The sequence below is a fragment of the Anas acuta genome, chromosome 1 (assembly GCF_963932015.1).
Source record: "Anas acuta chromosome 1, bAnaAcu1.1, whole genome shotgun sequence".
In the NCBI taxonomy this organism is placed as follows: domain Eukaryota; kingdom Metazoa; phylum Chordata; class Aves; order Anseriformes; family Anatidae; genus Anas; species Anas acuta.
In genome coordinates, this window is record NC_088979.1 from 21,328,418 (window position 1) to 21,356,094 (window position 27,677).

Below are 27,677 nucleotides of genomic sequence, written 5' to 3' on the forward strand. Positions count from 1 at the left end.
AACATTAACGAGCAGGTGAGACCGTGTCTGTGTTCAGTGAACCTCACAGAGCGTGTCTGTAAATCCGAGCAGTGAGCACTGGTCAGCACTTCGGACATTTCAGGAGTTCTGCTTCATCCTGGTTTTAGTCTGGTTTGGTGAACAAAACCCGGAGAGGGCAATGGCTTAGGCTTAGCCTCACCTGGAAGGAGCTGAACTCATGCACTGCTCCATCACGTGAATTAAGGGATGGTGAGTGGGAACAAGCAGATTTGCTTCAGAAGCACTGGTCCTCCAAAATATTGGTATGGACAGTGCCCAAGAGCGGCTGTGATTAGTGCCTGACTGCCAAAGAGTTTTGCAGCTGTCCACACTTCCAGTACACGTTCACTCTTGTCCACTAACGCTGTCAGTCCTCGACACCTTATATCTCTAAGTCTGGGAGAGGCAGAAACCTGCATCTTCGTCCCCAGTGCCTCGTAAGGCGAAGCAGCGTTGCTGCCGTGCTTCTGAGGGCGATGTGGTGCAGCAGAGCTCTCCGGGGCACAGCGTGGCTGCCTGAGCAGGCGGCTTCCCCGGTGCTAATCCCAGAAAACGAGCCAAGTAGGATTAACGAGATAGTGAAAACCATCGTATGGCCATTACGTTTTTGAGTTTGGTTCAAATAGGAGGCCAGATAATGAAGTAAGCCTGGAAATATCTGAGCGCGGTGTCACCAGCTAGGAGCTCCCTGCTCGGTGAGGCGCTGCCAGGGCTGGGAGGGGAGCGAGGGTTTGGCTCCCACTGCAGCTGGGAGAGGGCCCTGGCAGCCCCTGCCCTGCTGGAACCTGCCCAGCACCTGGGAAAATGGTGAATGTGGGCTTCATTCACTTCTTTGCGTCAGGATATTCAATCCTTAGCTTGATGGAGAAGGGAAGTGTGAGCGGAGAGCTTCCCTTGAGCGTGATGGACCCGCACCAGGCTTCTGCCTTCATCGCATTGCACCAGGAGCCTCAAAATCTGGTGTCAGAACTGGGTGCTGCTGTGATGCTTCTGTCCCCTGCAAACCTTGACACCAGAGAAGAGGAGCGGGATTTCAGTAGAAAGATGCTGACCTCCAGTGGACAAAAGGGGCAAGCCGAGGAGTTTCTTCTAATTAAGATTTAGCCACATGAGAACCCAGCCAAGAGATGGAGGTATGGAGATTCACGCAGCTCACTGCTCCCCAAGCTCTTAAAGCCTGTATTTAATTCTACTGCACAGTCACAGAGTAAATGTTCCCGTGTAACTTGGTAAGGTTTCAGTTTTACTTTTTTTCCCACAAATTAGTTGTGCAGACTGCATTTGTGCAGCAGGTTTCGCCATCAGACTTCTGATGTCCATACCAGAGCCTAAAATGCCCAGCACAGACGACCTTGGTGGTCCCTCCCCAGCCTGGTCTGGGAGAAGCGCTGAGGATTTTTCCATGCTCACAGAGCTCCTAATGCCAGCCGTGGGTCCTGTCACTCTCCACCACCATTATGAGGAGGACAAAGCAAAGGGTTCCCGGTCTCCACGGGAAGAGCCTGTAGGAAGCACCCTCACCCATGTTCCTGACCACACGCTGTTAGGGGAGAAGCCAGCTGGGATTTGGGATTTGCTTTGTGTGAAGGATCCTAGCGCATTTATAGTGCTGCTTCTCTTGCTCTTGCTACTCTGGAACTTCTCCAAATGCTGGAAGGATGTGAGAAGTTGGTAGCTGGAAGATGTTGGCACCTTCTGCTGTCCCCCTCCAGTGAAAAAGGGGGATCACTTCCCTGAAATAAGGCAGGCGACTGATGCATTTTGCAGCACCGCTAAGTACACCACTCGTTCTTTCATAATAAAATAAAATAAAGTCCACCCACAATTTTCCTCAGGAAACCTAACGGTGTATCCAAACCCACAGGTGTTAATAATCGAAGGTGGGACCAGGTTTCATGAGGCGTGTTATTGTCTGGAAGCTGTCAGCCTGCTGCTGTACGAATAGATCAGGGCTTGAGTGACAACTAATCCATAACGTGAAATATGTTATAGAATCTTTAATTTACATAGAGATGAAGCCTGCTTACGGGGAATGAAAATCAATAGCGGCTTTTATATCATCCTCTGGGCAGAATATTAAATCTGAAACTCTGTAATGTCTAAACTGCATCAGGAGATTACAAGCCAATAGTGCTAATAACATAAAAAGGATCAGTTTTGCCTTTCTTAATAAACTTGATAGATCTGCAGTTTCCAGATGGGGTTTTTGTTCTTTCAGAACAATAAATGGGTTGCAGACATTTCCATTTTATTAGCATTTGAGGTTATGGCCAGAAGCTTGCGATGCCAAGAGCCGTATAACCACAGGAAAAAAAAAAGAAAAAAAGATGAACGCTGCAGTCTAGCCTGAATTTGAGGGATAATTAGCAGGCAGCTTTGTTACCTGAACAGCAGTCTGGGAAATTTCATATTTAAAAGGCCACCCATGAGCAGAGAGATTTGCTATGTTAATTTTTGTGCTGCAAGGACACAAGGCACTGAGTGGGTTCGGACTGCAGCAAGTCATCTCGGCACGCTCCGTGCTGTCAGTGCATGCGTGCGGCGTGGTGTGGCTCCCGTACAGCCTCCTCCTGCTCTGGATCTGTCCCGGGAGTAACCTCAGCACCAGTCTGCGCCGTGTCTGGGAAGGGAATTGCTCTGTCTTGGTTGTGGTGTTCATTCCTTGGGGCTGGCGGGAGCCCCGTAACAACCTGCTTCCCCCGGCTCTGTTCCTCCGCGATCTGCTTTGATCTTGAATAGAAGGGAAAGGTGACAACGAAAGAAAACATTTCCATCAGAACAATGTCTCTTTCCAGGAGCTTGTCACAACACGAAACGCGATTAGCACTGACTGCACACCCACGGGAGGCACATAAAGCTGCGTGCTGAGCAGCTTGTGGTGAGTCACGGGAGCAGCGCGCGGTGAGCGCGGCACGCCAGCACCTTGGCTGGGTCCCCGCACCCTGTGCTGCAAGTCCCAGCCTTGCTATTTCACCTCTTTTCTCCCCTCTCTGTCCCTCTGTACAATAAATGCAGTCATTAGTGCCACAAGGAACTTTATTTGGGCTCTAGACATCATTTTTTCCTCTGGTTTTAATCAGTTTTGCACAACTTGGGTCTGTCTTGAGTCTGAGAGACTCAGGGAGATGCAAGAAGAAGCAGCAGGTGCTGGAGGGCAGAAGGAGGTGGAGGGAGGAGGAAATGTGCGTGGTGCCATCCCTGGAAGTCTTTAAAAGACGTTTAGATGTAGAGCTTAGGGATATGGTTTAGTGCGGACTGTTAGCGTTAGGTCAGAGGTTGGACTCGATGATCTTGAGGTCTCTTCCAACCTAGAAATTCTGTGATTCTGTGATTCTGTGTGATGGGAGAGGTCGGGCTGGCCGCAGGGAGGGGATGGGGATGGTTGGGCAGGGGCCTGCAGCTGGGAATGGCTCTGGGGAGCTTGGAGGGCTGACACGAGGCCTGCTGGTACAAAGTGGAGATAACCTGGAGCATGCAGAGACCCAAAGGACAGGCATGGGCCTTGTAGGCAAATCATTGGGTCCTGGGGCCCAGAGCCCCCTTCTCCAGGTGTCAGTCCAGAGGGAAGGTAACCACAGGTCTCTTGGGATGGCATTTTGGAAGGTTCTTCAGGCAGCCTGACTTGAAAAATTACATTTTTTTTCAGAGTCCCTACAATGATTTGCAAGAGGATTACTCAAAATTACGACGCTTCTGGACTAAGGTTTTCCCTACAGAATCTCGTGGGGGATTGAAATCAGCGTTGAGCCAGCCTGGTTCATAACCATCCGTAATGCAGCTTCTGCACGTCCAGCAGACACCTGCACAGGCAGGCTACTGCTTCTGTTCTCCACTGCGGCATTTAAAGGCCGTATCTCCCTGGCATTCCTTCGTTCCCCATTTCTCATGCTGCTGTGGGGAAGCCCTTTGATTCCTTTGGTTGTGCGCTATCTAGGCAAATAAAATAGGAAAGAAAGCTTCTGATACAGCAAATTCCACTAAACAGATTGATGTTTTAAAGAACGGGAGAGGGATTCAGATACCTTTATTTTTCTTTTTTTTTTTTTTTTGAAGATGCAGCCCATTTAATTAGTTACTGCAATGAATGATTTCTTTCAAGGCGATTTATTTCATTTTGCCCGCAGATAATTCTATTGAAGCGCCCGGAGTCTGAATTGTACAATTATCGTATCATCCCATCTCTGCAGATATCCAGCCAAAACAAATTCTGGGGCTGACATTTTAATTTGTGTTTGCATTTCAGCTCTGCCAGATGACTGCAGTTTTTTGAAGTGAACTAAACCAAAAAAGAAAAAAAAAAAAAAAACACACAAAAAACCCCCTCCTGTGAACAGGTGGCAAAAATGCAGCAAACAGCCTTCTTTTCATCATTCTCTTCCCATTATCTTCCCAGCAAAGAAATCTTTCTTAGGATCTGACGCTGTCAGGAGTGCACTCGCTTTGCTGCATTTTCATTAGCTTCTAGTGAAATCTTTTTCTTTTTTTTCCTAGCGAAATCTAGTGAATCTCTTTTCTCTGTTGAGAGAGGCTGCACAGTGCTGGGCACTGCATGAGCACTTGTACACATGCTTATCATGAAGCGCGTATTTGACACATTCCTAGCAATGTGCTGCTTGGCCCTGACCCACCAGTCGTTTTAATAATTCCAGTCAAAATTAAGAATGGACATGAAAATACCCTTATGCACAACAAAACTTGTCTTTTATTTATTTATTTATTTTTTATTTTTTATTTTTTATTTTTTATTTTTTTCCCCAGGCATGTTAGTTTTCAGTAGCATGTCCCCTTTTTCTACAACTGTTTCTTCATTTATAACCAGTGAAAACTTGAAGTTTTGGTCATGAAAACGTGGCGTACGAACAGAAATGAACAGAAGTGAATTCAGCAGTAACCTGACATGGTACAACGTAGTCTGTACTATGGCAGCAAAGACCTGAAAACCTCTTAGCATCAACCAAAAAGCTAAATATTTCTAAAAAATCTGGTTTGCTCCATACATGATGGAAGGAGGCAGCTGACACAACTGCTACCAACTTCTCATGGCTTTAGTCTGGGAGGGGTTCAGCGATTTGGTTTGCTCAAGGCGCGTGGGCTGGGCCCAGAGCAGCGAGCACGGTGGGGCAGCAGAGGAGAGGCCAGCTGAGCACTGAGCATCAGCCCGTGCCAGAGAGCCAGCGTGCATCAGATCCGGGCCTCAGCCTCACACAGAGAAGATAATAAGCTGAAATCGTAGCTTGTGTGTTGCAAGAGCAAATACTGCTGCTGGTGAGTGGTGTCAGGAGGCAGAAACCACCGCATGTCCTCAGCTGTGCCATATCTCATCGGGAGGGTGAGCCTCTGCGTGCCACCTGGTTACGGTGCTGGTCTGTTGGCCTGTGGTAGCCCAGGCCCACATCTTTACAGGTGATGTGTTTGGTATTTTTCCTTTTTTTGTTAATTTTTAACCATCTTGTAGACTTTCTGGGTGTTCCTTCAGTTGTTGGCTCTGGCTGTGCCACAGCCAGACTGTGTCAGACACTCTGTCAGATACTTGTGGTAGATGAGGGGCACCAAGGCCTGAGACTTGCCTCTGAAACTGAAATTACCAGGCAGGAGAGTGCAAGCCAAGCAAACAAAGGTGCCTTCTGATTACGTGTAATGACATGGAGGCCAGAAAGTGTGTGTGACGAGGAGGCAGGAGGTCTGCATGAGCAGGTCTTGGCTGGGTGGGATGGTGGTGGGCCTGTGGCGAGCAGCCCTGGTGGCTTACGTGGAGATCTCCATCGGGTGGTTTTGAGTGTGTAAACGTAAAAGAACTCATGTAAAACATAACTCAGGAACAATTGTTGGAGGCCCAAAGCTTTCAAAGATGCTTTTCAACAGGACAAAACCCTAAAATCAGATGCAAAAGTAGTTTGTGAACAGGCCTCCCAGCAAGGGTTTTATGCAGTCACCTGGGACCCTGAAAAGCAGGCTGCTCCCTCACTTACTTGGGTGTTTTGTGTACTGTCAAACTGGAGCAGGGGGGAATTTCTATAAAACTGTGTGCTCACTGTATTTTATTTTATTTTATTATTTCAGCATTATATTTAAAGATAAAACGCCAGAGGTGCTGGAGATCACATGGAAAATAGTATTAGGGAACATAGTATAGTTTAACAAAACACTGTCTGCCACGGAAAAATTTGTTTTCATAAACATCAGTACTTGTTCATCAGTACTAGCAGGAGCAGGATTTGAGTTGGTGGTGATTTTGTTTTTGTCTTTTATTCCCCTGTGCCTTCAGTGTTTCTGAGGATGCCATTTTGGTAGTGCTGGAGCTGGAAAGCCACACCATCCAGAAATTGTACACGCTTCTCCCTGTGCCTGTTGCAGAAGGACAGGGCACCTTTAACTAAATTAGATATACTCTGACGTTTTCCAGTCTGGCACTGTGAATAAAAGAGCCAGATGTTAAATCTGTTATGGGTCAGTCCCAACCAAATAGACTGAGACCCCTGAATGATTTCAAGTGGACTAGTAAATCATGGCTAATGGATAATTTTAAAATTTGCATTAAGTACAGGTTATCTACAATTCTAAGGTGAGGACCAGGGTACGTTGTGCCAAGCATCCTGCAGACACAGCACCTTGCTTTGACTGCTTTAGATGATCTGGCCCTGAGGACTGCAAGTATGCCTGCAGGTGGGGCTGGAGCTGAATGGCTGCGAGCCATTTGGTTTCTCAAAGGATACACTTCTAGTGGTATCTTTCTGCCTGTTCTGGTCCATCTGCTGGGGAGACACTCCAGTGTTAACTTTTTTTTTTTTTGGTCACCTGCAGAGACCATTTTATAGGCTCGTTTTATTTTACACCCATTTATTGCTCTACTGAGTCCCATGGCTCAAGCCACCCCATCAGCAGCTACGGGAACTCCCACTGCCTGGGGACTGTCCCAGATGCTCACCTATCTGTGTGTTGTAGTGGACCTACCGTGCTTCTGCTTCCATCCATGAGCTCACCTTACATCATTTTCTGATTGACTCACGGGCTTCTCACACCTCCAATTTTCTCCAAATGGTATTTCTGATATGCTGTACTCGTATCACTTTTTAGCTTTCTTTGAATAAGAAAAACAATGTGTGTTCTTAATCCTCCCAGTGTCCATAAGCATTCTTCTTCAGACTCCTGATGTAAAAACTTACTTTCACAAGCACGAGAACAGACTGGGTGATGATGTTCAGTGCTCATTGTCACCTCAGCTGAAGGGGGAAAAAAAAGGCAAAATCACAGAATTGTCTAGGTTGGAAGAGACCTCTGAGATCACCAAGTCCAACCTCTGACCTAACACTAACAGTCCCCACTAAACCATATCCCTAAGCTCTACATCTAAACGTCTTTTAAAGACTTCCAGGGATGGTGACTCCACCACTTCCCTGGGCAGCCCGTTCCAATGCCTAACAACCCTTTCAGTAAAGAAATTCTTCCTAACATCTAACCTAAACCTCCCCTGGCACAACTTTAGCCCATTCCCCCTCGTCCTGTCACCAGGCATGTGGAAGAACAGACCAATGGAGCCACCTCCCAGCTCTCACTCATGGCACCTCTCATTCCAGGACTTTTCATCTGACCTGAATGGTGGGACAGGATCCACGTAAGCTCGCAGATGACACCAACTTGAGAGGAGGAGGGGGTACACTGGAGGGCAGGGCTGCTGTTCACAGGGATTTTATTTCTTTCTTTTAAAATCAGTTGGAAAAGACCTTCAAGATCATCAAGCCGAACCATCAATGTGATTTACTAATCCCACCACTAAACCACGTCCCTTGGTGCCACATGCACACATCTCTTAAATACCTCCAGGGGTGGGGACGCCACCACATCCCTGGCAGCCCACTCCAATGCTTGACTGCCCTCTACATAAAAAAATTCTTCCTGATGCCCAATCTAAACCTCCCCTGTTTGTAAAATGAACGCTCAACATAAAGAGGCAGCACAATGTGTTGATTCGATCAGCCTGATCAGAATTCAGGTGTCAAAAAGACTTTGTAGGACAAAGCACAGAGATCTATACTTTTCATGGAAATGCAAAAGCTTCCCCTCAGCTCCTCCCTGCTGCTAAATTTGATGTTGTACACTGGGAAGATGTTGTCTGGGGCTGCTCCTGACGGAGAACCAGAGGGAAAGCAGAGCTGGAGGTTGTTTCCTGAAGCCTTTTACAGCGTTCACCAAAGAGAGGACAGGCTCTCAGATTATATGTGGCTCATTACTCCCTTTATTTCTGAAACACCACATCCTAAAAGCCTGGCCATGATGATGTGCACGCCTGGGTACAGTCCTGCTCTTCTACTTACTTGCTCTGTGAGCAGCAGCAAAATCGCTCTGAGCCACAACCAGCCTGAGATCAGGCTTCTGGTTTTACCGTCAGCAGCAAACCCGTTCGCTCTCCTGGGCAGGATTTTGTTCCTAGTTCGGATTCACACAGTTGGCTGCTGCAACCCAGGGGCAGTCGCAGGGCTCTGCACAGCTGCTAGGTGGTTTTCAGGTGGAGTTTTAAGGTTTGGTTTTCACTCAGAAAACTGTAAGTGGCCTTTCTGCTGGAAACATCAGCTCCGCTGCAGTTGAACCAATCGATGCTGGTTGCAAAATGCCTCTTGGGCTGTCTTCACTGGGAGCAAAATGAAGCCGTCCTTCTTCTGTGTTAGCAAGCACCTGGCAAAACCCTACTGGAGATGAGCCTTTTTGTAACTTTCTGTAAGTTAAGGGGTCAGGTAAGCCACATGCTTCTCACCTGATGCACCAGCTAACAGTTGCTGCATCTCCTGGTGGATTTTCACTGGTTGTGTCTGGAGGCACATCCACAGCACAGGACAGGTGGTGGTGCCCAGACCCCAAACCCCCACAGAACCCACCAAGCATCTTCCCCACGGGCTGTCACTGGAAGCCCTCCACACTCCTGGCTCTTTTTCACACCGACTTTTGCTTCTGCCTCACCAGAAGGCTGACGCCAGGCTGCAAGCTCAACGTGGCAACTTTAAGATGTCAAGTTTCCACACAACTCTCTTTTGCAGGAGTGGAAATTGCTCAACACTTTTAAAAAGATGTTAGGCTCACTGTGCTAATTTCTCTTAGGCATTTATCCCACAGAGTTAGTCTTACCTGCCACCTTCTCACAGCAAGCGCTGGGGCAGGAGCAGGAAGAGCAGCAGGTATTTGTATTTCCTACGTGCTTGACACGACCTCTTTCTGTTCGTGTTGCCATCTGCTGTGAAGTGCTTTACGTTTGTTTGCCGAAGCTTTTTTTATCTCTGAAAACAACACTTTATCATAAATGGCCCGAATTATTCCGCGTACGGCCTTACCATTCCATGTGTGCTGACATCCTTCGAGGCACTTTGCTGCTCTTCAGGATTTTTCCTGCTGGTTCCCACCGTGGGCATCAGCGCCCTGCTGACTTTTATCTCAGAGCAGCTTTCCAGAAGGAAGTGCTCTCCGCAGCGATATGATATCAGGGAAGCTTCACCTACTGCTGCAGCACAGCTCTGTCTGCTGTTAAATATGAAATCCACAGATATTTTGACACACGGAAAAGACCTGTGCTTGGGGAAGTCCTTTATCACACGATTAAGCTGTCATTGAAATGGTGTAAAAAATAACTTCTAAGCGGAGGAAAAAGCAACAGTCATTTTGCAAATCACTGCTGAAGGTGAGATGATTGAAAGGGAAAGGGAGCGGCATTTTGTTCTGTTTTTAACTTGACTAGAACGAAGTGTCGCGTCGCTTTGCACAGCAGCGGAAAAGATGGAGATTCCGCCGCTCAGATCTCTGGAGACAGATGTGTGCTGTAATGATGCTCATTAAAACAGAATAACAGAATCAAGCAGAAGCAGAAAAATGCTAAACAGAAGAGGGGGAACTACTGTCTGATGAATGCTTTGTCTCATCTCTGGAGAGGAATACAACATTGCCTGGTAAGAGAAATTAGGAGCAAAATGCAAAGAAAACACTGGGCTGACACGAGCTGGAGATCAAACAGCTGCTGTGGCTCTGCTGTGTCCATGGGATGAGCCAGGTTTAGGGCATGTGCCCATCTACCCGGGTGGCTTTTCTCTCCAGGAGATGCACCAGAGGAGCTCGAGCAGTGAATATATCCTGGACAGGCCGGTGGCTATTCCTGCAGCTGCTCACCAGCTGCTATCACACGGCAAAGATCAGCCCCTCTGCCCAGGACCTGTGCCAGCAGCAATCAGCACCCTGGGACCACTCTCCGGCCTCCTCATCTCACAGAAAAGACCCAATTTAGCGAATGCACAGAGGGGTGCTGGGCCAGCCTGAGCTGTCCTGTGAAAATTGTGGTGGCCTTAGCCAGGAGCAGCTGCTGGCAAGGGTGGCTGCATTTTGGTAAAGCTGTGGCTCGACTTACAGTGGCCGGAAAGAGCCTGATGAATGAAAGGGACTGAGCACTAAGGAGTCACGACATTTTTCTGTGACTTCTTCCTAAAAGAAAAGAAAAAAACACACAAAAAAACAAACCACAGAACCAGCCTCAGCACCCCGGGGACTGAAAATACGCTGCTTAATTAAAACTAAGAAACAATCCTCAACCGCCACAACAAAAAACCATCTGCTTTATTACTTCTCACTGAAAGCTGGCTGAAGGGGTTGGGAAGCCAGCACCGACAATAAATCCTGGAGTCCATTTCAGCAAGAAACCAGGCTGCGGAAGCAGCCAAGGCATCAAGGGAGAGATGAGCTGCTGCTGCGCGGCCCTGGCGTGGCGCAGCACATGCTGCCGTGCCAAGCAGCAAACTGAACCACATCTGCAGAGAAACAGAGGCAGCAGTGGGCCAGAAGGGTGTGCAGGACCTGCTCCTCCTCTCCAGCAGCCTTCCCTGCCTCTTGGTCAGTGGGAGTGAGGTGAGAGCTTGCCCTTGCTCCTCCTCTCCAGAGCAAAGAGCCCAGGGAGAGCAGGCAGGGCTCTCCTACCCTAACTCGCCACCCTCTGCATCTTTCTGCATCCCCCCTGCTGTAAGCTGAACGATTAGGAGTGTGATGAGCCTTGTCCTGGAAATCGTAAGAGGATGTTTTTGAGCTTGACAGCTCAAAATGATGATGGCAAACTTACTGCGTCTTAAAAACGTACTTATTTGGGCTCTGACAAGCATCATTTAGACCTCATACATCATGATAAAAAAATACGGATGAAACCAGTTCCACCATGCCTCTGATGTGGAAGTCAGTGTCCTGGTACAGCAAAATCGCTTTTGTTGCCAGATAAAGGATCCCCAGAGTTGGAAGGCAATCATTACAATTAGCACAGAATAAAGGAATGAAACACTTTAGCAGGCATGAAAGAATAAAAGCCCGGTAAAGTCAGCAAGCTGAAGATGCTCAGGTCAGAGCTGACCTGTGTCTAACAACCAAGTGTTGGTTATTACATCCTCTACAGCACTGCGTTTGCTCCACTCGCATCCCAGGTCAGACGAATGCAAAAAGTAACAAATCAGGAAGCATTTATGAGGACCGTATTTTCAATTAAAAAAAAAGGGGGGGGGGGGGGGGGCAGGAGGAAGGGAATTGGCTTGTTTTTACAAGCAATTTTAGAAAGAAATTTATTTTGATCCATATTATATAATCCTGGATCCTTTCAAAATAACTTTAAAAGGTATAAATTACTTGGGAGTTTTTTGAAAGCCTGAGTATCTGCAAATGGAATTGTCTTTGTCATTTATACCAGATCAGTGCTATTTCTATGCAATTTTCAGTGATGAGGGTAGAATACCCATTAACTGCACGGGCCTTGCACTTTGGATAGAATCAAGGATTCTGGCTACGCGATGCTGGTGAGGTTGTAGATGCTCTCTGCTCTCCTGCCATTCATAGCAATTTAGTGAGATGATTTAGTAAGAGAATTGACAGTTTGGTAAGAAGGGGAGATACGCTCTACTTAGCCCAAATGTCCACCTAACCCAGTGGCTTGTCTCCGATGTGACCTACAGGCACTTCAGAGAATGCAAGCACAGGCACAGGCACCTGCACTGCTGCAGCTGAGTCTCCTTGAACCAAACTCTAACGCTGGGCTTCCATCTCCCCTACGGAACCCACTGAAACTCTATTTTGCTCACTACAGCAGGGCAATTACTTCATGTGCCTGACAGATAGCTTTCAATTATTTTATCCCTGCAAATACGCTGTTTACTACTGGCCACAAAAGTTTTCTGTTGCATATCTATTATTAAAAGTTCATCTGTTTCCCTCTGCTTAATTGCAGACACAGCTGACAAAAGTATCTGCTGTCCAACTGGAGTGCACAGAATGCTATCTGTTTGGAAAGGGGGCACAGAGTTGTGGCTACTGGGTGGTCTACGCATTGCCAACATTTTCAATTCCCAGTTAATCCAAAACCCTCTTAATAACGCTCTGTTTCCTTAGCCTGTGATGCTGCTGGATCACTCCGTGAGGAGGAGGACGTTATCTGTAAAAACACAGCCAGGATATCCACCAGTTCTGTAACACCATGAATACTTCCACCAATTTAATAGGGAACCCTTTACAGGTCTGGCTGAGTACCATTAAGATTTGGCAGCTGTGTACAGTTTGATTTATTGATTTGGTCAGCCACTTTGCCCTCCTAATGATATTTCCATTTGAGCCTGCTAAGAAGCCGCTAGGACGATGCCAGTGCTGTCAGGTTTGGAAGAGGCACCAACGCACTGATGCCAAGACACTCGATCCATCCATCCCTGCCGCTCCCCTGCCAGCCAGGGCAAACACCCCGCTCGTTTCTGGCCCTCCTGAGAAGAGAGAAGTTAAACACACGTGGTGTGGTCAGGATAGGTTGGGTTTGTTGTCCTGCTTTAAGATACTGATAAAGACCCCCAGACAGCCCTGGTGATGTGACGTGAATGTTTTTTGTCCGTTTTCCTGCTTCGCCATCTTTTCCACCACTTGTTTGTCCCACCTCATTCTCCACCCCAGCAGACAACTCCTCAGCCTCTTCCCTCTGCAAAGGAAGTATCCAGCATGTGGATTCCTAAATCCCTTTTCAAAAAAAAACACAACACAATGCCAATGCAAATAATTCATTTTACTTTCCTCCACAGCTTTTTTTTTGTGACTGTCTATTTTTTGTAAAGCCCTTACCGTATCCACAGATTGTCTGGGCAAGCTTCCTGCTTGTGACAGTTTTTATCAGAGGTTTCTTTATGCTTTGGCAGGCTGCTCTTCAAAGTCTTTTAGGATTGGCCTTATTATGGCTATCCATTTAACTAGTCAGAGGTCTTCACTTTGCATATTTTGTTTCTAACAGCCTTCATAACCTCTTGTCTAATCTCACACTCTTTTTGAGAGTCTTTTTTTGAGAGGAAGAATACATTTATTTTGTGTACCTTATTGGGGATCTAGGAAGAGTCTCTGAGCTGCCTGCCACCAATTCAACATTTTAGCTGCTCCTTTAATTGGAAGTAGAATTCATCTTTACAGCACTACCTCTCCTGATGCTAAACCTCATTGAAATATTATGGCTTCTCTTCTCTTCTCTTCCAAGGGTGCTGAGTTTGAATAAACAGTCATTATTGCAGAGCATTTGATACTTGCATGTTGAATCTCTGCCTTTTTTCTTCTTCCTGTTGTCTCTGTCAGCAACGAGAGAGAAAATGTGCAAAGCAGAACAAAATTTTCATGAACTGAGCCTTTACCCTTATGGAATACATTTGACAACAGTGGGTGTGGTACCTCCACTCCACTGTCTATTGAATTTTTGTGTCTATTGTAAAATGTTTTATGACATGTTGTGGCTTTTCTGTTAGGTGAAACATTTCTTTCTCCTCCCTCTTGTTTTTTTTTTTTTTTTTCCCCCCATTGATTTTTATTCATTTTCCAGGTTAGCAGATAGAATGGCTGGTAGATCCTAAGGGTCTACATCTTGTAGTTGTGGTTCATGTTAACTTAAAACCATTTGTTAAATACCTACTGATTGCCATCATGCTGTTTTGGCTATAGTTTAACTGCAGAAAGACAATTTGGGCATGCCCCTGTTTGTCCCCTGCTCCGCTCCATCATACTGATTTCTTCCTCTCTAGAGAAAGCCGTTCATGCCTGTGTGTGATGTGAGGTGGAGAGGCCAGCTGTGTCCGGTGGAAGAGAACATCACCAAGGTCTTCTCCAGATGTGGAGGCAGAGGAGATCGCTGAGCTGCAGCATTGCAGCCCTGCCTTGTACAAGGGAAGCAGCCTCGCTCCATCACTTACCTGGTTATCTGCCAACCTCTAGGCAGGTTCAGAAGTCATGTTTTCAGTGACTACAATAAAGACTAGTCAGTTTTAAAGTTAGAGATGTAGCTCTTTCCATCAATTTATGTGCCTGGAAAACAAGTTAGGTATTCAAGAAAATCATTCAGATCACTTGTATATATAAATTTAGTTTGAAAAATGAGACACTTCACCCTTTTCTTTTGGCCTGCCTGTAAGAGTCAGACTGGAAACACAGAACTCTGATCCCGTATCTGATTTGCAGTTACTTAACAGGAAGATCAGGACTAAATTTAGCAAAAAAAAAAAAGAAGGAATCTTTAGCAAGATCCACTGCAGATCCTCTTGCACATGGCAGCTGATTTTTTTTTTTCCACAAAATTGAGCATATGCAACGAAAATAAATGGCAGTGGGTCAGAAAAGAAGTGCAGTAGAAGTAAATTAATTTGGATAAATAAAGGTAGACTTAGACACTCTGGCTTTCATTTACAAGTCTACATTCAAGAATTCCTGTTAGCTATTCTTTCAGACTTTTTGTAGAAAGCCATAGCGCCTGGTATTTCCTTCTGCGGTGTTAGTGGAATTACAGTTCAGCTGATATTTGCACATCTGAATTTAATCCCCCAAGCTTAGTTAGTAGCTACTGCCATCTTTTGCTCTAGAACATATGTAATTTTTATATTTTTAGCGAGAATACTGTTTTTTTATTTGAAATAGAATGTGAAATTCAATGAAATGGACAACCATTCTTTTTTTTTTATAAAGGAAAATTTATTTATAGTTACATATACCACATATAAAATTAACATTTAATTGAAACATGTAATCGTTTCAATCATTTATGACTAAACACTTACAATGTTGACTACAAAACTGTACAGTTTATTAACCGATTCTTACAGCATAGTGCAATTGTAACATTTTATAAACAAAATAATTTGTGCCTTTTTTAAATAAAGTGCATTAAATGACTATCTTGTATACAACAAGAAGCTCTGTAGTTGCAATCCAAAGCTTTAATCCTAAGGGAAACTGAGGCGAAGATGTTTCGCTTCCCTTTAAAATCACTTGATACACTGGCAAGCTATGGTTCAAACTTCAACCACAGTTAAATGGAAAAACCTAAACAGTATAAGAAATAACCACAGGCCCCTACTTACTAAACCAGTAATTGGCTCTCATACGAAAAGCACAACATGCAGAATTCAACTCACTGGTTTAAAGCTGCCTGGCTCCTAATGGGATGTGGGGAGTGCAAACTAGCACCGTGCAGCTGCTTTTGCTAAAGCTTGCGGAATTCCAGATGGAACCACACTGCAGTCAGTAGTATCAGGAGTTCACATGCATTGCACAATGTTTCCTAAGAACAGCTCTCTCTGAAAAATTCATAGATGAGCATGGTAAACCAGAGGTTATTTTTAATTGCATTTGGCAACAGAAAGAAAGTAGGGGTCTAGTTAGTATGTCTAGGAAATTATGAGTGCTTCTACCAGACAGGGTATTCTAAATGTCATGGCCTGGAGTTAAATACTGAGTTTTAAAGCTTTTTTTTTTTTTTTTTTCCTCCAGAGGCACAGTTATAACGTTTTATTCTACGAGATTTCTTTTTATTTGTAAACACATTTACAATCAACTTTTGTAGGTTTTGGCTGTGACAACGAAGCTGAGACCAAAGTACAACGTGATGGTAGATTTTAGCCTCAGAGTAAAAAGATGTAGGCTTAGAAATTGGATAGATGGCTGATGTGGCTACTTCTAGAAATAATGACAAAAGAAGGATGCCCATCTCCTAGAAGAGCCCATATTCTCCTCCTCTATACATGCATGGAGCTGCTATCAGCTCTGATGGAAAACACATTTCAGCACAGGCAAGTGGCCCTAGGGACTACAGGAATACTTTGCTGTGTATGTAACCCATTTACCTGCCTCTTCAGCTGCAATACCCATTCTGCATTTTTGAAGCTGTTTCCAAATCCTGGAAAACCACATCTTGCTCCTGTACACTCCTATACTGGTGGGAGCAGCCTGAGTTCAGGAGCAGACTAACACACGTTCAGCCCCTCTGCTCTGGGACAGCTGCTGGGTTAACAATCTGCGTGCTGGAGCATGCTAATTCCCAATAGCGAGCTCCTCCCCTCCTCCTGGGTAAGGGCAGCCTCCGCTTCCAATGCAAAAGAGATGAAATTTGGTTGAAATGTCATTGAAGAAGGCTATTTTATATCTCATCTTTAGAAAGGTCTCTGCTGAGAACTGAGCTTATTCCAAAACCAGGCTGTGATTAGCACTGCTAGAAATCCTCACCCCATGCTCTTTTCTCGTGGGCTCCCTGGGGCAGAGGCACCACGAGGTGGACTGAACGCTGCTTGTGTATGGAGGGAGGATGCTGTCAGAGAGAAACCAAGGAGCAGCAAAGCAAAAGCCCATGGATGGAGCACAACTCCCTGAGCTCCACAGGACACAAAGGGACATGCGTATCTCTTGTTTTCAGAGGGCCAGCTCATGCTGCTTTCACGTGTATACTATGAAATACCTCTTCCCTGAAAGCAGAGGAGGATGAATCCCCTAATATTTTGGTGGGTTTCATCTTAGCAAATGCTGCAGTAAGAGGAAACTTCTTTGAGGACCAAAAGTAACCAATGCATTAAGAGCTCCACACCTTGGATCCAACTCTTATGGATCCTATGAGCAGAGCCTGGAGGAGGGTTAGGGTAATCTCATCCATGTCCCTAAATCCCTGAAGGGAGGGTGCAGAGAGGCCGGAGCCAGGCTCTGCTCAGTGGTGTCCAGTGCCAGGACAGGAGGCCATGGGCACAGCCGGGCACCCAGGAGGCTCCCTCTGAGCACCAGGCAGCACTGCTGTGCTGGGCGGGTGACGGAGCCCTGGCACAGGCTGCCCAGAGAGGCTGTGGGGTCTCCTCCTTGGGGAGCTCCAAAAGCCACCTGGACGTGGGCCTGGGCAGCCTGCTCTGGGTGTCCCTGCTTGGGTAGGGAGGCACCAGGGGCCTCCAGGGGCCCTGCCAGCCTCAGCCCTTCTGTGGCTCTGTAGTGCCTTTCCTGGAATGCCCCTATGAAAAATGTTCTTTTGCTGTATCCTTTAGAAATAAAGGTGTAAGAAGTTTTAGTTACTGCAATATCCTGCAGGTTAGCATCAGTCTGTGCAAAATGCACACCTGTGCCATGTGACTGTGTGGCACATTAGACTTGTGATCTGAGCAGTCCTGTTTCCAAAGCATCTGTGAAAGTCAGAGAGAGAGAAAACAGGAAACAGCAGTAAGTAGGAACATCTAACTGCTCTACAGGCTTGTTTTAGTGATAAATATCCCTCTTGTATTCTGTCCCAGATGTGGCCACACAGAACATACCTGCAATCACAATTGCAGTAGGACACATCCAAATTAAAGACACAGGAATTCACACACAACCACACAAAAGGGCTGAAGCTGGCAGGGCCCCTGTAGGTCCCTGGTGCCCCCCCTGCCCAAGCAGGGACACCCAGAGCAGGCTGCCCAGGCCCACGTCCAGGCGGCTTTTGGAGCTCCCCAAGGAGGAGACCCCACAGCCTCTCTGGGCAGCCTGTGCCAGGGCTCCGTCACCCGCCCAGCACAGCAGTGCTGCCTGGTGGTATTCAACAAACAAACATCACAACCACCAAAAGCCTGGTTTGTTGGAGTCTGTTCCTTAAAAGTGGAAGGCCCCTCCATTTTCTAAGGTAAATCTTTGTATCACAGAGTTTTCAGCACGTGTAGTTAGTACTGACTTGTTTTTATCTTGAGAAACCAGGACCAGGTCTGGGCTCAGACATCACAGGACATCATATGTTTGGGATCAAATGGTTTGAGGGAAAAAAAATAAATCACCATTATAAGGAAAACAGTAACAGTTTGGTCACTTTTTTCTCCTGAATGTGAATCAGGTATATTTCCAGGGTAAAGCAAACGCTCAAAGGTATTCAGTGAGATAAAGTCCTGATGATGTATTTGAGAGAGTTACAGCAAACTGTAAAATTATGGGGTTAACAAACATTCTCTAAATGTTCTTAGTTAAGAAATCTATTTGTGAAGCTTGCACAGAGCTAAGAATTTATTTTAATGCTTTCTTTGTTTGCTTTTTAAAGGGTCTTCTGAATAGAAACCTATTAAAACTTTCCCATACAAGACTTTACCTAAGAATGCAGCACCATGTTTATGGGAGAAAATAAGAGGCAGGTTCTTGAAACAAAAAGGACTGTGCCAGACATCTTACTGCTGGGAAAAAAAAAAAAAAAAAAAAAGAAAAAAAAGAGTAACCCCATGGCCATCACTTGGATTACTCTACACTATCAATTTGAGGAAGCCCTTAAATGTGCAGTAAATGTCCCTAAGTACTCCAGGCACAGAAAAATCTCCTCCCAACCTGGGGGGAAACCCCTAATACTGTCTTGTCCAGTTAAATACTCAGCTCTTCAGCAAGGATTTGTAAATGCCTTCATATATGCAGAATGCAAAATAAAACATCTGAGGAGGTGAGGAAAATTCCCTCAAAAGGCAACTCAAGGCATTTGGGATGGCAGGTTTAACCGACCTCTGATTTCAAAATACAAAATTTACTCTCTACCCATTTGCAAAACCTCCCCTGGAAACTCTCCCCCTATCCTTCCGATGGCATGGAATTACTCAGCATCACAGCAGCGAGGCACTAGCTAACCGTAACACGGTTTCATCTAACCTACATTCAGAACTCTTCCAGAAGAGGTCTGTATAGCAATAAAATACACAATTGTTTCTTCTTTTTGTCTGGCTTGCAAGACCCACAATAACTTTGTGACTAAACCTCATTGCAGGCATTTTTAGTGCAAAGGCACATTGTTTGCAAAGAAACAGGGACTGTGAAGTTATGGGCTCAGCTGGTCCTCAGAAGAAAAGGAATAGACAATGACTTACTGCGAGATAATCAGCTCTCGGCTCTACTTTAATATTTTCAATATTTATCCACAAAAATCCTCTGATTTCGAGCAGGGCCTTGACAGACTATAATAATCCAAATAAAACACACGAGGTTGTTGTTTTCAAGGGAGGAGCAGCTCACTCGTGATTGCATTTCCTCCTTTCTGTTCTCTGGATGCCATCCAACAACAACAGCACCAGCACCGGCCTCAAGGACACGGGGACTGCTGCCCTGTGCCCCGCAACAGCGGCAGCTCCGGGGCATCGTCCAGGTGCTCCGTGTGCGCCATGGAAGGCTCAAAATGCACAGCTCAAAACAACCCTCTCACAGGGGATGCCTTCATTCAAGCATCCTTCCTATCCGAGCTCAAGCACCAAGCTCTTGGCTGAGTCCCCAAGCCATAAAGGCTTGCTTCCCCTCGTCTGTCATTATCTACTTAACATGAAAGCAGACATCCTTGAGGTACACCCAGATCCGTGCCCATTAAAAGGATCTGCAAATTCCTGGTCTCAAGCAGCCTTTCAAGTTTGCTGGGCATCCCATCACTCTTTTACCGAGCGACAGGGGGACATGAGCATGCCTCAGTTACCTTCCCCATACTATTTTTACCTTAGTACGTATAAAGCACGACCCTTCCTTTTGGTTTCCTCTTCATAAGCAGAGATTGAGAGGTCTTACTGTCACTGCACTGCACATCTCTGGACTTCCACTAAGCCAAACTAAATGTGGCACTGAAAGAGAGGATAAACCACTGTTTTAAGTAACAGCATTCAAAACATGTAAAAAAATCAGAACATTCAAATATTATTTAAAACTGTGCCTCCCAATTACAGTAACACATTTATCTGCAGCAGCCTCTTAGTTCTAAGCACCAAATTTCACATGATTTTGGGAAACCCTGCTGCCTAACATCAGTCAAGCTACAGGGCTTCTTCCCAGCATGCAAGGACCTGCTCTATTAGGACTTAATTTACAGCGTGCAATAAGTTATCTCAAAATTCTGTTTTTCAAAGCTTATCACTGAAGTTATCAAGCTCTTTTCTTAAGGTGGCTTCCTGCGTATCATGAAACGGATGCTTTGTAGTGGCAAACAGTCCTGACTGCAAGTAGCTGTTTGCTGCTTTAGGTAAATGCGTAAAGGACAGATTCCTTCCTGCATTTAATGCATGCGTTGGAGCAGCCACGTGTTCTAGAATGGACCGCTCCAAAAGGCAGCCAGCTAAAACATCAAGATGATGCTCAGACCTTCTCCCAAACAGATGTGATAAAACTGCATGTAGATATTTAACATTAACCTTAATGAATCCTTTTACAAGTCTGGCTGAACTCCCCAACCCGCCCCCAACCACTGACACCACCTCCACGACAGCTGGCCAGCAGCACTCTTTTTAAATGTTCTTTAATTCCTGCCCTACAGGATCTGTATTCAGAGGGAATGCACCCGATACAGCCTTCTTCAAGGAAATGCTGTTCACCTATTTCTGGTGCTGTCCCTATACACCTAGGGCTCGATCTGTCTCAGCTGGTGTGCAGCTATCCTGTCCCTGTGCCCTCTCACAACAGAGCTGTTGTGTCAAACTGCTTTGTACTGGAACCATGGCAGTCCCTCGACTTTTGCTGCAAAAGCTTGTACGCTGACTCGTGGGCACTCGGGATTTTCAAGACATTTGCCTGAGTTAGTTTCTGTTTGAAGGACAGAGAACCATTCAGTACCCCAGAGGTGGCTGAAGAGCTGGTGTTTCTTAAATAGATTTCTTTCTTTATTGCACATAGAGAAGCAGACCATACTTTCTCTGCATCAAAGTCAGGGCCAGCATTTTGAAAATAAGGCTCTGTACATTGCAGAACACTGAATTTAAAAATACCGAGTGTGCAGTTATCTGTCGGGGCCTCATTTTTAGTGAGGCTGTTTTATCCCAACCCTCACTCACACTGCAGGTTGCTCAGAGCTTTTGAGAAATGAATCCACAGCTATCTTCTTTTTAAAAGCTATGTGACCCCTAAGAAAATGAGGCAACAGAACAGAAACTCTTTGGGGATGAAACAGCAGCTGGCCTAAGCCAAGGCTCACTGCTGACTATGGAGGGGCTTCAGAGACTCCAGGATATTTCAAGGCTGGCCAAGGAACGCAAAGGATGGATACAATTGCTTGTATTGTGGAGCACCCATGCTAGGAAGACCCAGCAGCTGCAGCAGGCCTTTCAGCTCGCTTCCAAACATCCAGGTATCGGTAGGGGGTTTCTTCAATGGTATCATAACCTTGTTCTTTTAAAAACCAAGCTGGCTTCAGAATGGGCTAGCACCAGTTATCACATCCATCTCGATGGGCATCTTGGATTTGGGTATTCTCAGTATTAGTAACAACCAGAAATCCTAAACAATTAATTTATCAAGAGACTGCTGTAGAACTAAATGCCCGATGCTGAAAGAGTACAAATCCCCACTGCAGTACATTGCTTTCTCTAGCAAACAGCATGAATTCAGCATCCAAAACCTAAGGTAAACAGTTATTGCTGAGTAATCCTATCCAGTAACTCTGTGGCACAAGTCAACCAGAAATAATGTCCCACATCAGTCCTATAGCAACTGCTTAACAAAGGAAGACTTCTGCTTAAAGTCCTTATTAAAATTACTATTTTTTTTTTTGCCTAAAGAATATATTGCTTCCTTTCTATTGCTCTGAGTTTACTCAGCAGTTTATACTACCTGCAACATGGAGGATTTTATTGCTGTTATATTAAAAACATTCTTCCCTTATTGCTGAAATTCTTACTGTTAGGAGAAATGGTTAAAAAAAAAGACAATTAAAATAAACCTTTCCCTAAGCTTTGAGGTTGAACGGGCGACAAAAAATGACTGCAGTAAATTTTGCTCATCAAGATACAAACCTGTTATTTAACTTAAGGTCAAGTATGCCAATAAATTAAAATGAACTTTAAATCTTTAAACCGAGTTACTCATTCATTAAAAAAATCTTTTGTCACTATGATTAAGATACTTCACTGCACGTAGCATTGTGAGTTCTACAATGGCCTTACGCACAGGTGCTGTTCAGTGGGGCCATGAAATGACAGATTCCTGCACGCTGCCCAGATTTCTGCCAGTTTCAGAAGGATTGTGGATGGACACTGGCGCCTCACCATAAAGAGGCGAGGCCTACGTGCTCTGAGGTAAGAGCACTGAGACGTTTAACTCAGAAGAGCCAACATCCTCAGTGGTCACAGCAGTAGCTCGGGAGGCAAAACCACGCTTCTCACCTGTTTGCAATGAAAGGCAAAACACGCGCTACTCATCAAATGAGGACAAATCCCATCCCTATGAGCCAGTCATCTGTGACTTCTATAATTAATCCTGCTCTCCTCTGTTTGACTCTGACTGCTCCTCAGGAGAGGAGCTTCCAATTACAAACCTCTCTGCTCTGGTACACGGATAAGGTCGGCTGCCCCGGCACTCTGGAGAGCCTCTGTGGAGTTGGGCAGCCTGTGGAATGAGGAAGATGACAAGGACATTAGGTGAACCAGCATGAAAGAGGGGACAAGATTATTCCCTCCATGCTTTTTCTGGTTTGCCTACCACCCAGGTAGAAGAGAGAAGAACACTAGTGCCTGCGAGGTGATCCAAGATGAGAACAGGTCTTCATAAGCAGCTGAACAGTTGCCCTTGGGACTGAATTATGGTCGCAGTTGTAGCTGCTCATCCTCATAACACTGCTTGGCAATTTGATAAAGGTGAACAATTACAAAAAGAAAGAGGGAAAAAAAAAAAGAGGGGGCTAGACCTTGTATGACTTCAACACACCTCATTTGTTATTTTAAAAAGTGCCACTCTACATTATTCTGCCTCTCTACATTATTCAGTTCATGACTTTTGCTGCCATTTATTCCCAGTACTTTGCATACTTGCAAAACTGCACGCATACAGAGCATGGATATTTATGAAGTGATTATTTCTTATACAAAAATCCGTAGCAAAACAGGGACTTGGCAACGACTAGAGTTTCATTAGCATTCGGAAGTAGATAAAGAACACCAATATCCTACGCAGAGTAGGGGCCACAGTCTAACTGTGCTGAGCATCTGTAAATTGCAGCGAAGCCAAGGGAGCTGCACGCTCACAGCTCTACTAGACCATGCCATGCAATTATTGAACTAATCAGATTACAAAGTAAGAGCCAAATATCAGGAAGGTTGAATCAAGTAGATAATGGAATTTGAACCCAGCATTGCAACTTAAATTAGTTATTGCTCATAAAACCTCTACAGAGCCTCGTTTACAGACAATTCATTCACATTTGAGATTCAGCTTTGTGTATAGCATATGATTCCTAACATCACAGAAACTCTGCCACAAAAAGCTACAGTCACCCAAACATCCATGTGAAAAGGACAGATTCCATTTGGAAAAATCCAGACCAGCAACACAGTTGTCTCTACAATCTATACTATACAGGCATTTTTTTTCATTGAACTGTAAATATTGCTATTTTTACACTTGAGATTTTTTTTTTTAAACCGTAATGGAAGATACTGAAGCAACACCACAGTACACTGACTTTGACACTCAAGGGAGTGTAACCTCCTGCTGATGCCAGGGCATGGCCACAGCGAGCTCCCATGAACGCCAGTGGAAGCGGTGCCATGGGCTCCCATGCACTGACAGTAGCGTACGCCTTAAATTTCATGAAGAAAGCGCCCAGGAAGGTTTTCTCTCTGACAATCAAGTCTTCGGATTAGAAAACAACATTTTATTCCTATTGCATTCTAATGTAGCTTCAGTAAAAGGTTAGAAGCAGTTTTAAATTTAACCATGAGAGGAAGCTTTTGAGACCAGAACTATCGTCCTATAACGAAGTGAACTGCCATGCATACAGTGCACAGAATCACAATCTGTAATGGATGAAACTGCCAGAGAAGGAGAAAACGTTGTTTCATGTTGCAGTTCTGGTTGCATACAATTACGGACCAGATATGCTCTGAGAATTTATCAACTTCTGTATTTCAAATTATAGCAGAAGAGCAAAAAACAAGTGTAGTAAGTGCAAATAGTTTTGATAAACTTCAGGGGAACCATTTCATGCAGAAATGAACTAAATACATGTTGCAAGTAATTTGTAAGTTATTTTATTTGATATTTCCTTATTAAAAGGCGAACTTGTCCAAGAAGCTTGGAAGCGTTGCCTCTATTACAAATGCACAGCCGAAAGAGGCCATATTGTTTCATCAATTTTGAAACTCCCCACTGAATTCTTTTAAAATTAATAATATAATGAGCTCTGATGCCCCACATCTAAGTGAAAACAGAAGCCTGGCTTTTGAATAGGGAGACAAAGCATATCTTCTGTTTCAGCATCCAGCCAGAACTCAGTAGAGGGCAGGTAACTCTTCAAAAATAACGATTGAGCTAATTCATGCTGAGACATAAAGTAAAAGCCATACAAGTACTTCCTCACTTAGAGCAAATTTGCTGCACTGAGATTATTACAACACATACCATATAAACCAGTACAATTGGCCATTATTTTGAAGAGTATTCTGATGATATACGTTTGGGTTTGTGGTAACAGGACACGTGTTTTCTTTTTTTTTTTTTTTCTCCTGCTTTAGTAAGAAAAAATGAGGGAAAAAATACCCTGACAACAGACTGTAATGTGCAGTATGGCTGAACTCAATCACATAAACAATTTCAGATGAGGTATGCTGTTTCAATCTATATTTAATTAGCAAACTTAACGTAAAATTATGGCAAACGTGGCAAAGTCTGGATTATATATTCATAACAAAAGACCCTGAGCAACATTATAAATCTGTAAGAACACTGATTATTTTGATTTTGGAGATCTCTCTTAAACCGCTTGATTCATTTTGGTCTCTGGGGTTTGCTGTTTACACAGAGGTCAGCACATTCTGTGGTTTTTATACGAGCCCATCACACACCGGTTAATGAATGCATCTAAACCAAAGACAGTGTCGCAAGAATGTCTGGGAAGTAACGTGTTAAGCAGCGTGCTCCTGGCTGCCAGTCAGACATCACTGGGCGATCTTGCTCTCTGGGACAGGTTGGAAGGAATACAGCCACAACAGATGAGCCAAAGCGCTTTCTGGATCTCCTGGTTTCTAAAAGCATATATTACAGGATTGATGATGGAATTGTAGGTAGCTGGCAGGAGGGTGGCATAGGTGTATATAGAAGGATAGGTGTAATCTGCTATTAGAGAATAGAGTGTAAAAGGCATCCAGCAAGCAGCAAAAGTCCCCAAAATAATGGCCAAAGTAGACACTCCTTTTCGGGTGGTCACATAGTGGGAAGTGGCCAGGAAATGGTGTTGCAAGGCAATCTGATGGGCATGGCGCATCACGATTTTACAGATCTGAATGTAGAGCTGCAGCATGAGGGCAAACATAAGCAAGAAAGAGACCGAAAGGACAGCCGCGTTATTTTTAGTGAGCGGTCTGATAACACTGCAGGTGGATTCATCTCTGAGGCAGTTCCAGCCCATTACAGGCAGCAGTCCAATACAGATAGATGCTCCCCAGAGCAATATAAGCATGACATAGGTAAAAGTGACAGTCCTCTCCGAATTGTAAGTCAAAGCGTAATACAGGGAGAGGTAACGATCGACAGTAATGGCCAGCAAGCTGCCGACAGATGCTGAGAAAGAGGCAACAATCAGTCCAATCGTAACCAGTTTCGTAGCTTCTGATTGCAGCAGGTACGCGAAAACGAAATTGATGATCAGTCCAATTCCCGCTAAGAGATCTGCGAGCGCCAGGCTGCCTATCAGGAGGAACATGGGGGCGCGGAGACTGGGGTTATGGAAAATGATAAGGACCACAACGGCATTTTCGCAGGAGATGAGGGTCCCTGAAGTGCACAAGACAATGTCCCAGGGGTTTACCAAGAGCTCTGGCTCTGGGTCTACGACAGGAACCAGGGAGGAGCCTGCAGCTGAGGCATTCTCGGGGGAGCTGGCTTCTACATGGTCCTGAGGCAGCCAGCTCAAATTAACCTTCAGATCTTCATTCATTTTAACCCCTGTCTTCTTCAACAGAAAGACATTTTTTTTTTTTTTTAATGTTCAGACACACAGCACTGGAGACAGCACCCCGAGAGCATGCAACGCCCCAGAGACGGGCGACACCAACCTAACGTGCGGGGCAGGCACTTGTTACGTAAATGTGACAATTAAAAAATAAACGAGGAAAAAAAAAAAAAAAGAGGGAGAAAACCCTGAAAACCGCCCGAGATTATCCGCTGAGGGATCCTCAGGGCAATTCCCTTCACCTGCAGAGGGGAACAGGCACAGGACAGAAAGCTGAAAGCCCATAAAAGGGGTTAAAAAAAAAACAAATACACAGATTTAAGGAAAAAAAAACATACAATCACACCCCAATTTGAGGGTGTAAACCCGTTATTCCGCAGCCCAAAGGGGGGAGGGGGGGTGGGGGCTCCTTCACCGACCCCCTGTGAGGAGAACCCCGCCCGGGGATGGGGATGGGGATTGGGGGGGGGGGGGGGAGGTATTTTTCCTCAGCAAACTCCCCAAAAAAACTCCGCGCAGGTACCGAAGGGGCACGGCTCTGACACCACCACGGCCCCCCCTCCCCACACAGCCCGGCGGCGGTCACCTGCGTTATCCCGGAGGAGGAGGAGGAGGAGGAGAAGCCGAGGGTCGCCAGCGGCGCCCGGCCGCGCTCGCCCGGCTGAGGCGCAGGGGGCCGAGGGAGGGCGCAGGTGCGCGCGCGCCCCCCCCCCCCCCCCAACTGAAGCCTTGCGCGAGCGCGCAACGGTTTTCGGAGGGGAGGGGGCGGAGGGGGGGGGGGAGCTGGCCTCGTGCGCGCGCGCCTGCGCAGGTGCGCCCCGCCGCGTGCGCGCGCGCCTGTGAGGGGATGGGAGGGGGGGGGGCGGGCGCTGCTGAGGGGGCGGCGGTGGCGGTGCCACAGCGGCCCCCGCCCGGTTGTTTAATATTAAGATTGGACAAGACCTCAAAAATGATCAGTTCCGAACACCTCCCGACCACCAATGTCACCCGCATGTCCCCAAGCACCACGTCCAGCCTCTCCTTGAGCACCCCCAGGGACGGTGACGCCGCCACCTCCCTGAAGTTCTGTGGTGCTGCGTGTTGTAACAGTATGAAAATGAAAATATTGCATAAAACATGCAGGGACTGTGCAAAGCATCTGGGCAGGAGCAGGTAGCACCCCTCAGAGAGCATATGGGAGGTGAGGGAAGCCGGCTGCCACCCTCCTAGGACATTAGGGACGTCACATATTTAATAGTGCAGGTCAGCACTGTTCGGGGTTTTTGCTGAGCTGGAAATTGCAATTCCCCTGAGGCCACAGGGATGAGGAACCACGCCACCCATGTGTCAACACCACGCCACGCACAGATGTTTACCTACAGAGGCTGGCCTCCCACCGTCCCCTATATTACCAATGGACAGAGGTGTCTCCTCTGGGGCATGCCAAAATAGAGGGGTCAGTTGGGATGCTGAGCCATCTCTAGAAGAGCTTGAGCAATTTTAAGAA

At 45.8% G+C, this 27,677-nt stretch overlaps 1 protein-coding gene across 2 annotated transcripts; it reads right to left on the reverse strand.

The window, feature by feature from the left end:
* Positions 1-14,975: 14,975 nt before the first annotated feature.
* On the reverse strand, positions 14,976-26,952 carry GPR12 (G protein-coupled receptor 12). 2 transcript variants are annotated; one of them, XR_011093047.1, is made up of 3 exons: positions 26,778-26,952; positions 19,762-26,188; positions 14,976-15,605 (listed from the first exon to the last, which is right to left on the reverse strand). XR_011093047.1 is itself a non-coding variant. In XM_068672088.1 (2 exons), the coding sequence occupies exon 2, from the start codon at positions 26,174-26,176 to the stop codon at positions 25,172-25,174; it is 1,005 nt and encodes a 334-aa protein (XP_068528189.1). In that variant the 5' UTR covers positions 26,177-26,191; positions 26,778-26,952; the 3' UTR covers positions 23,053-25,171. The 2 variants fall into 2 exon arrangements, 1 of the variants encoding a protein (XP_068528189.1); XM_068672088.1 differs by lacking the exon at positions 14,976-15,605 and having other exon boundaries at positions 23,053-26,191.
* Positions 26,953-27,677: the final 725 nt, after the last annotated feature.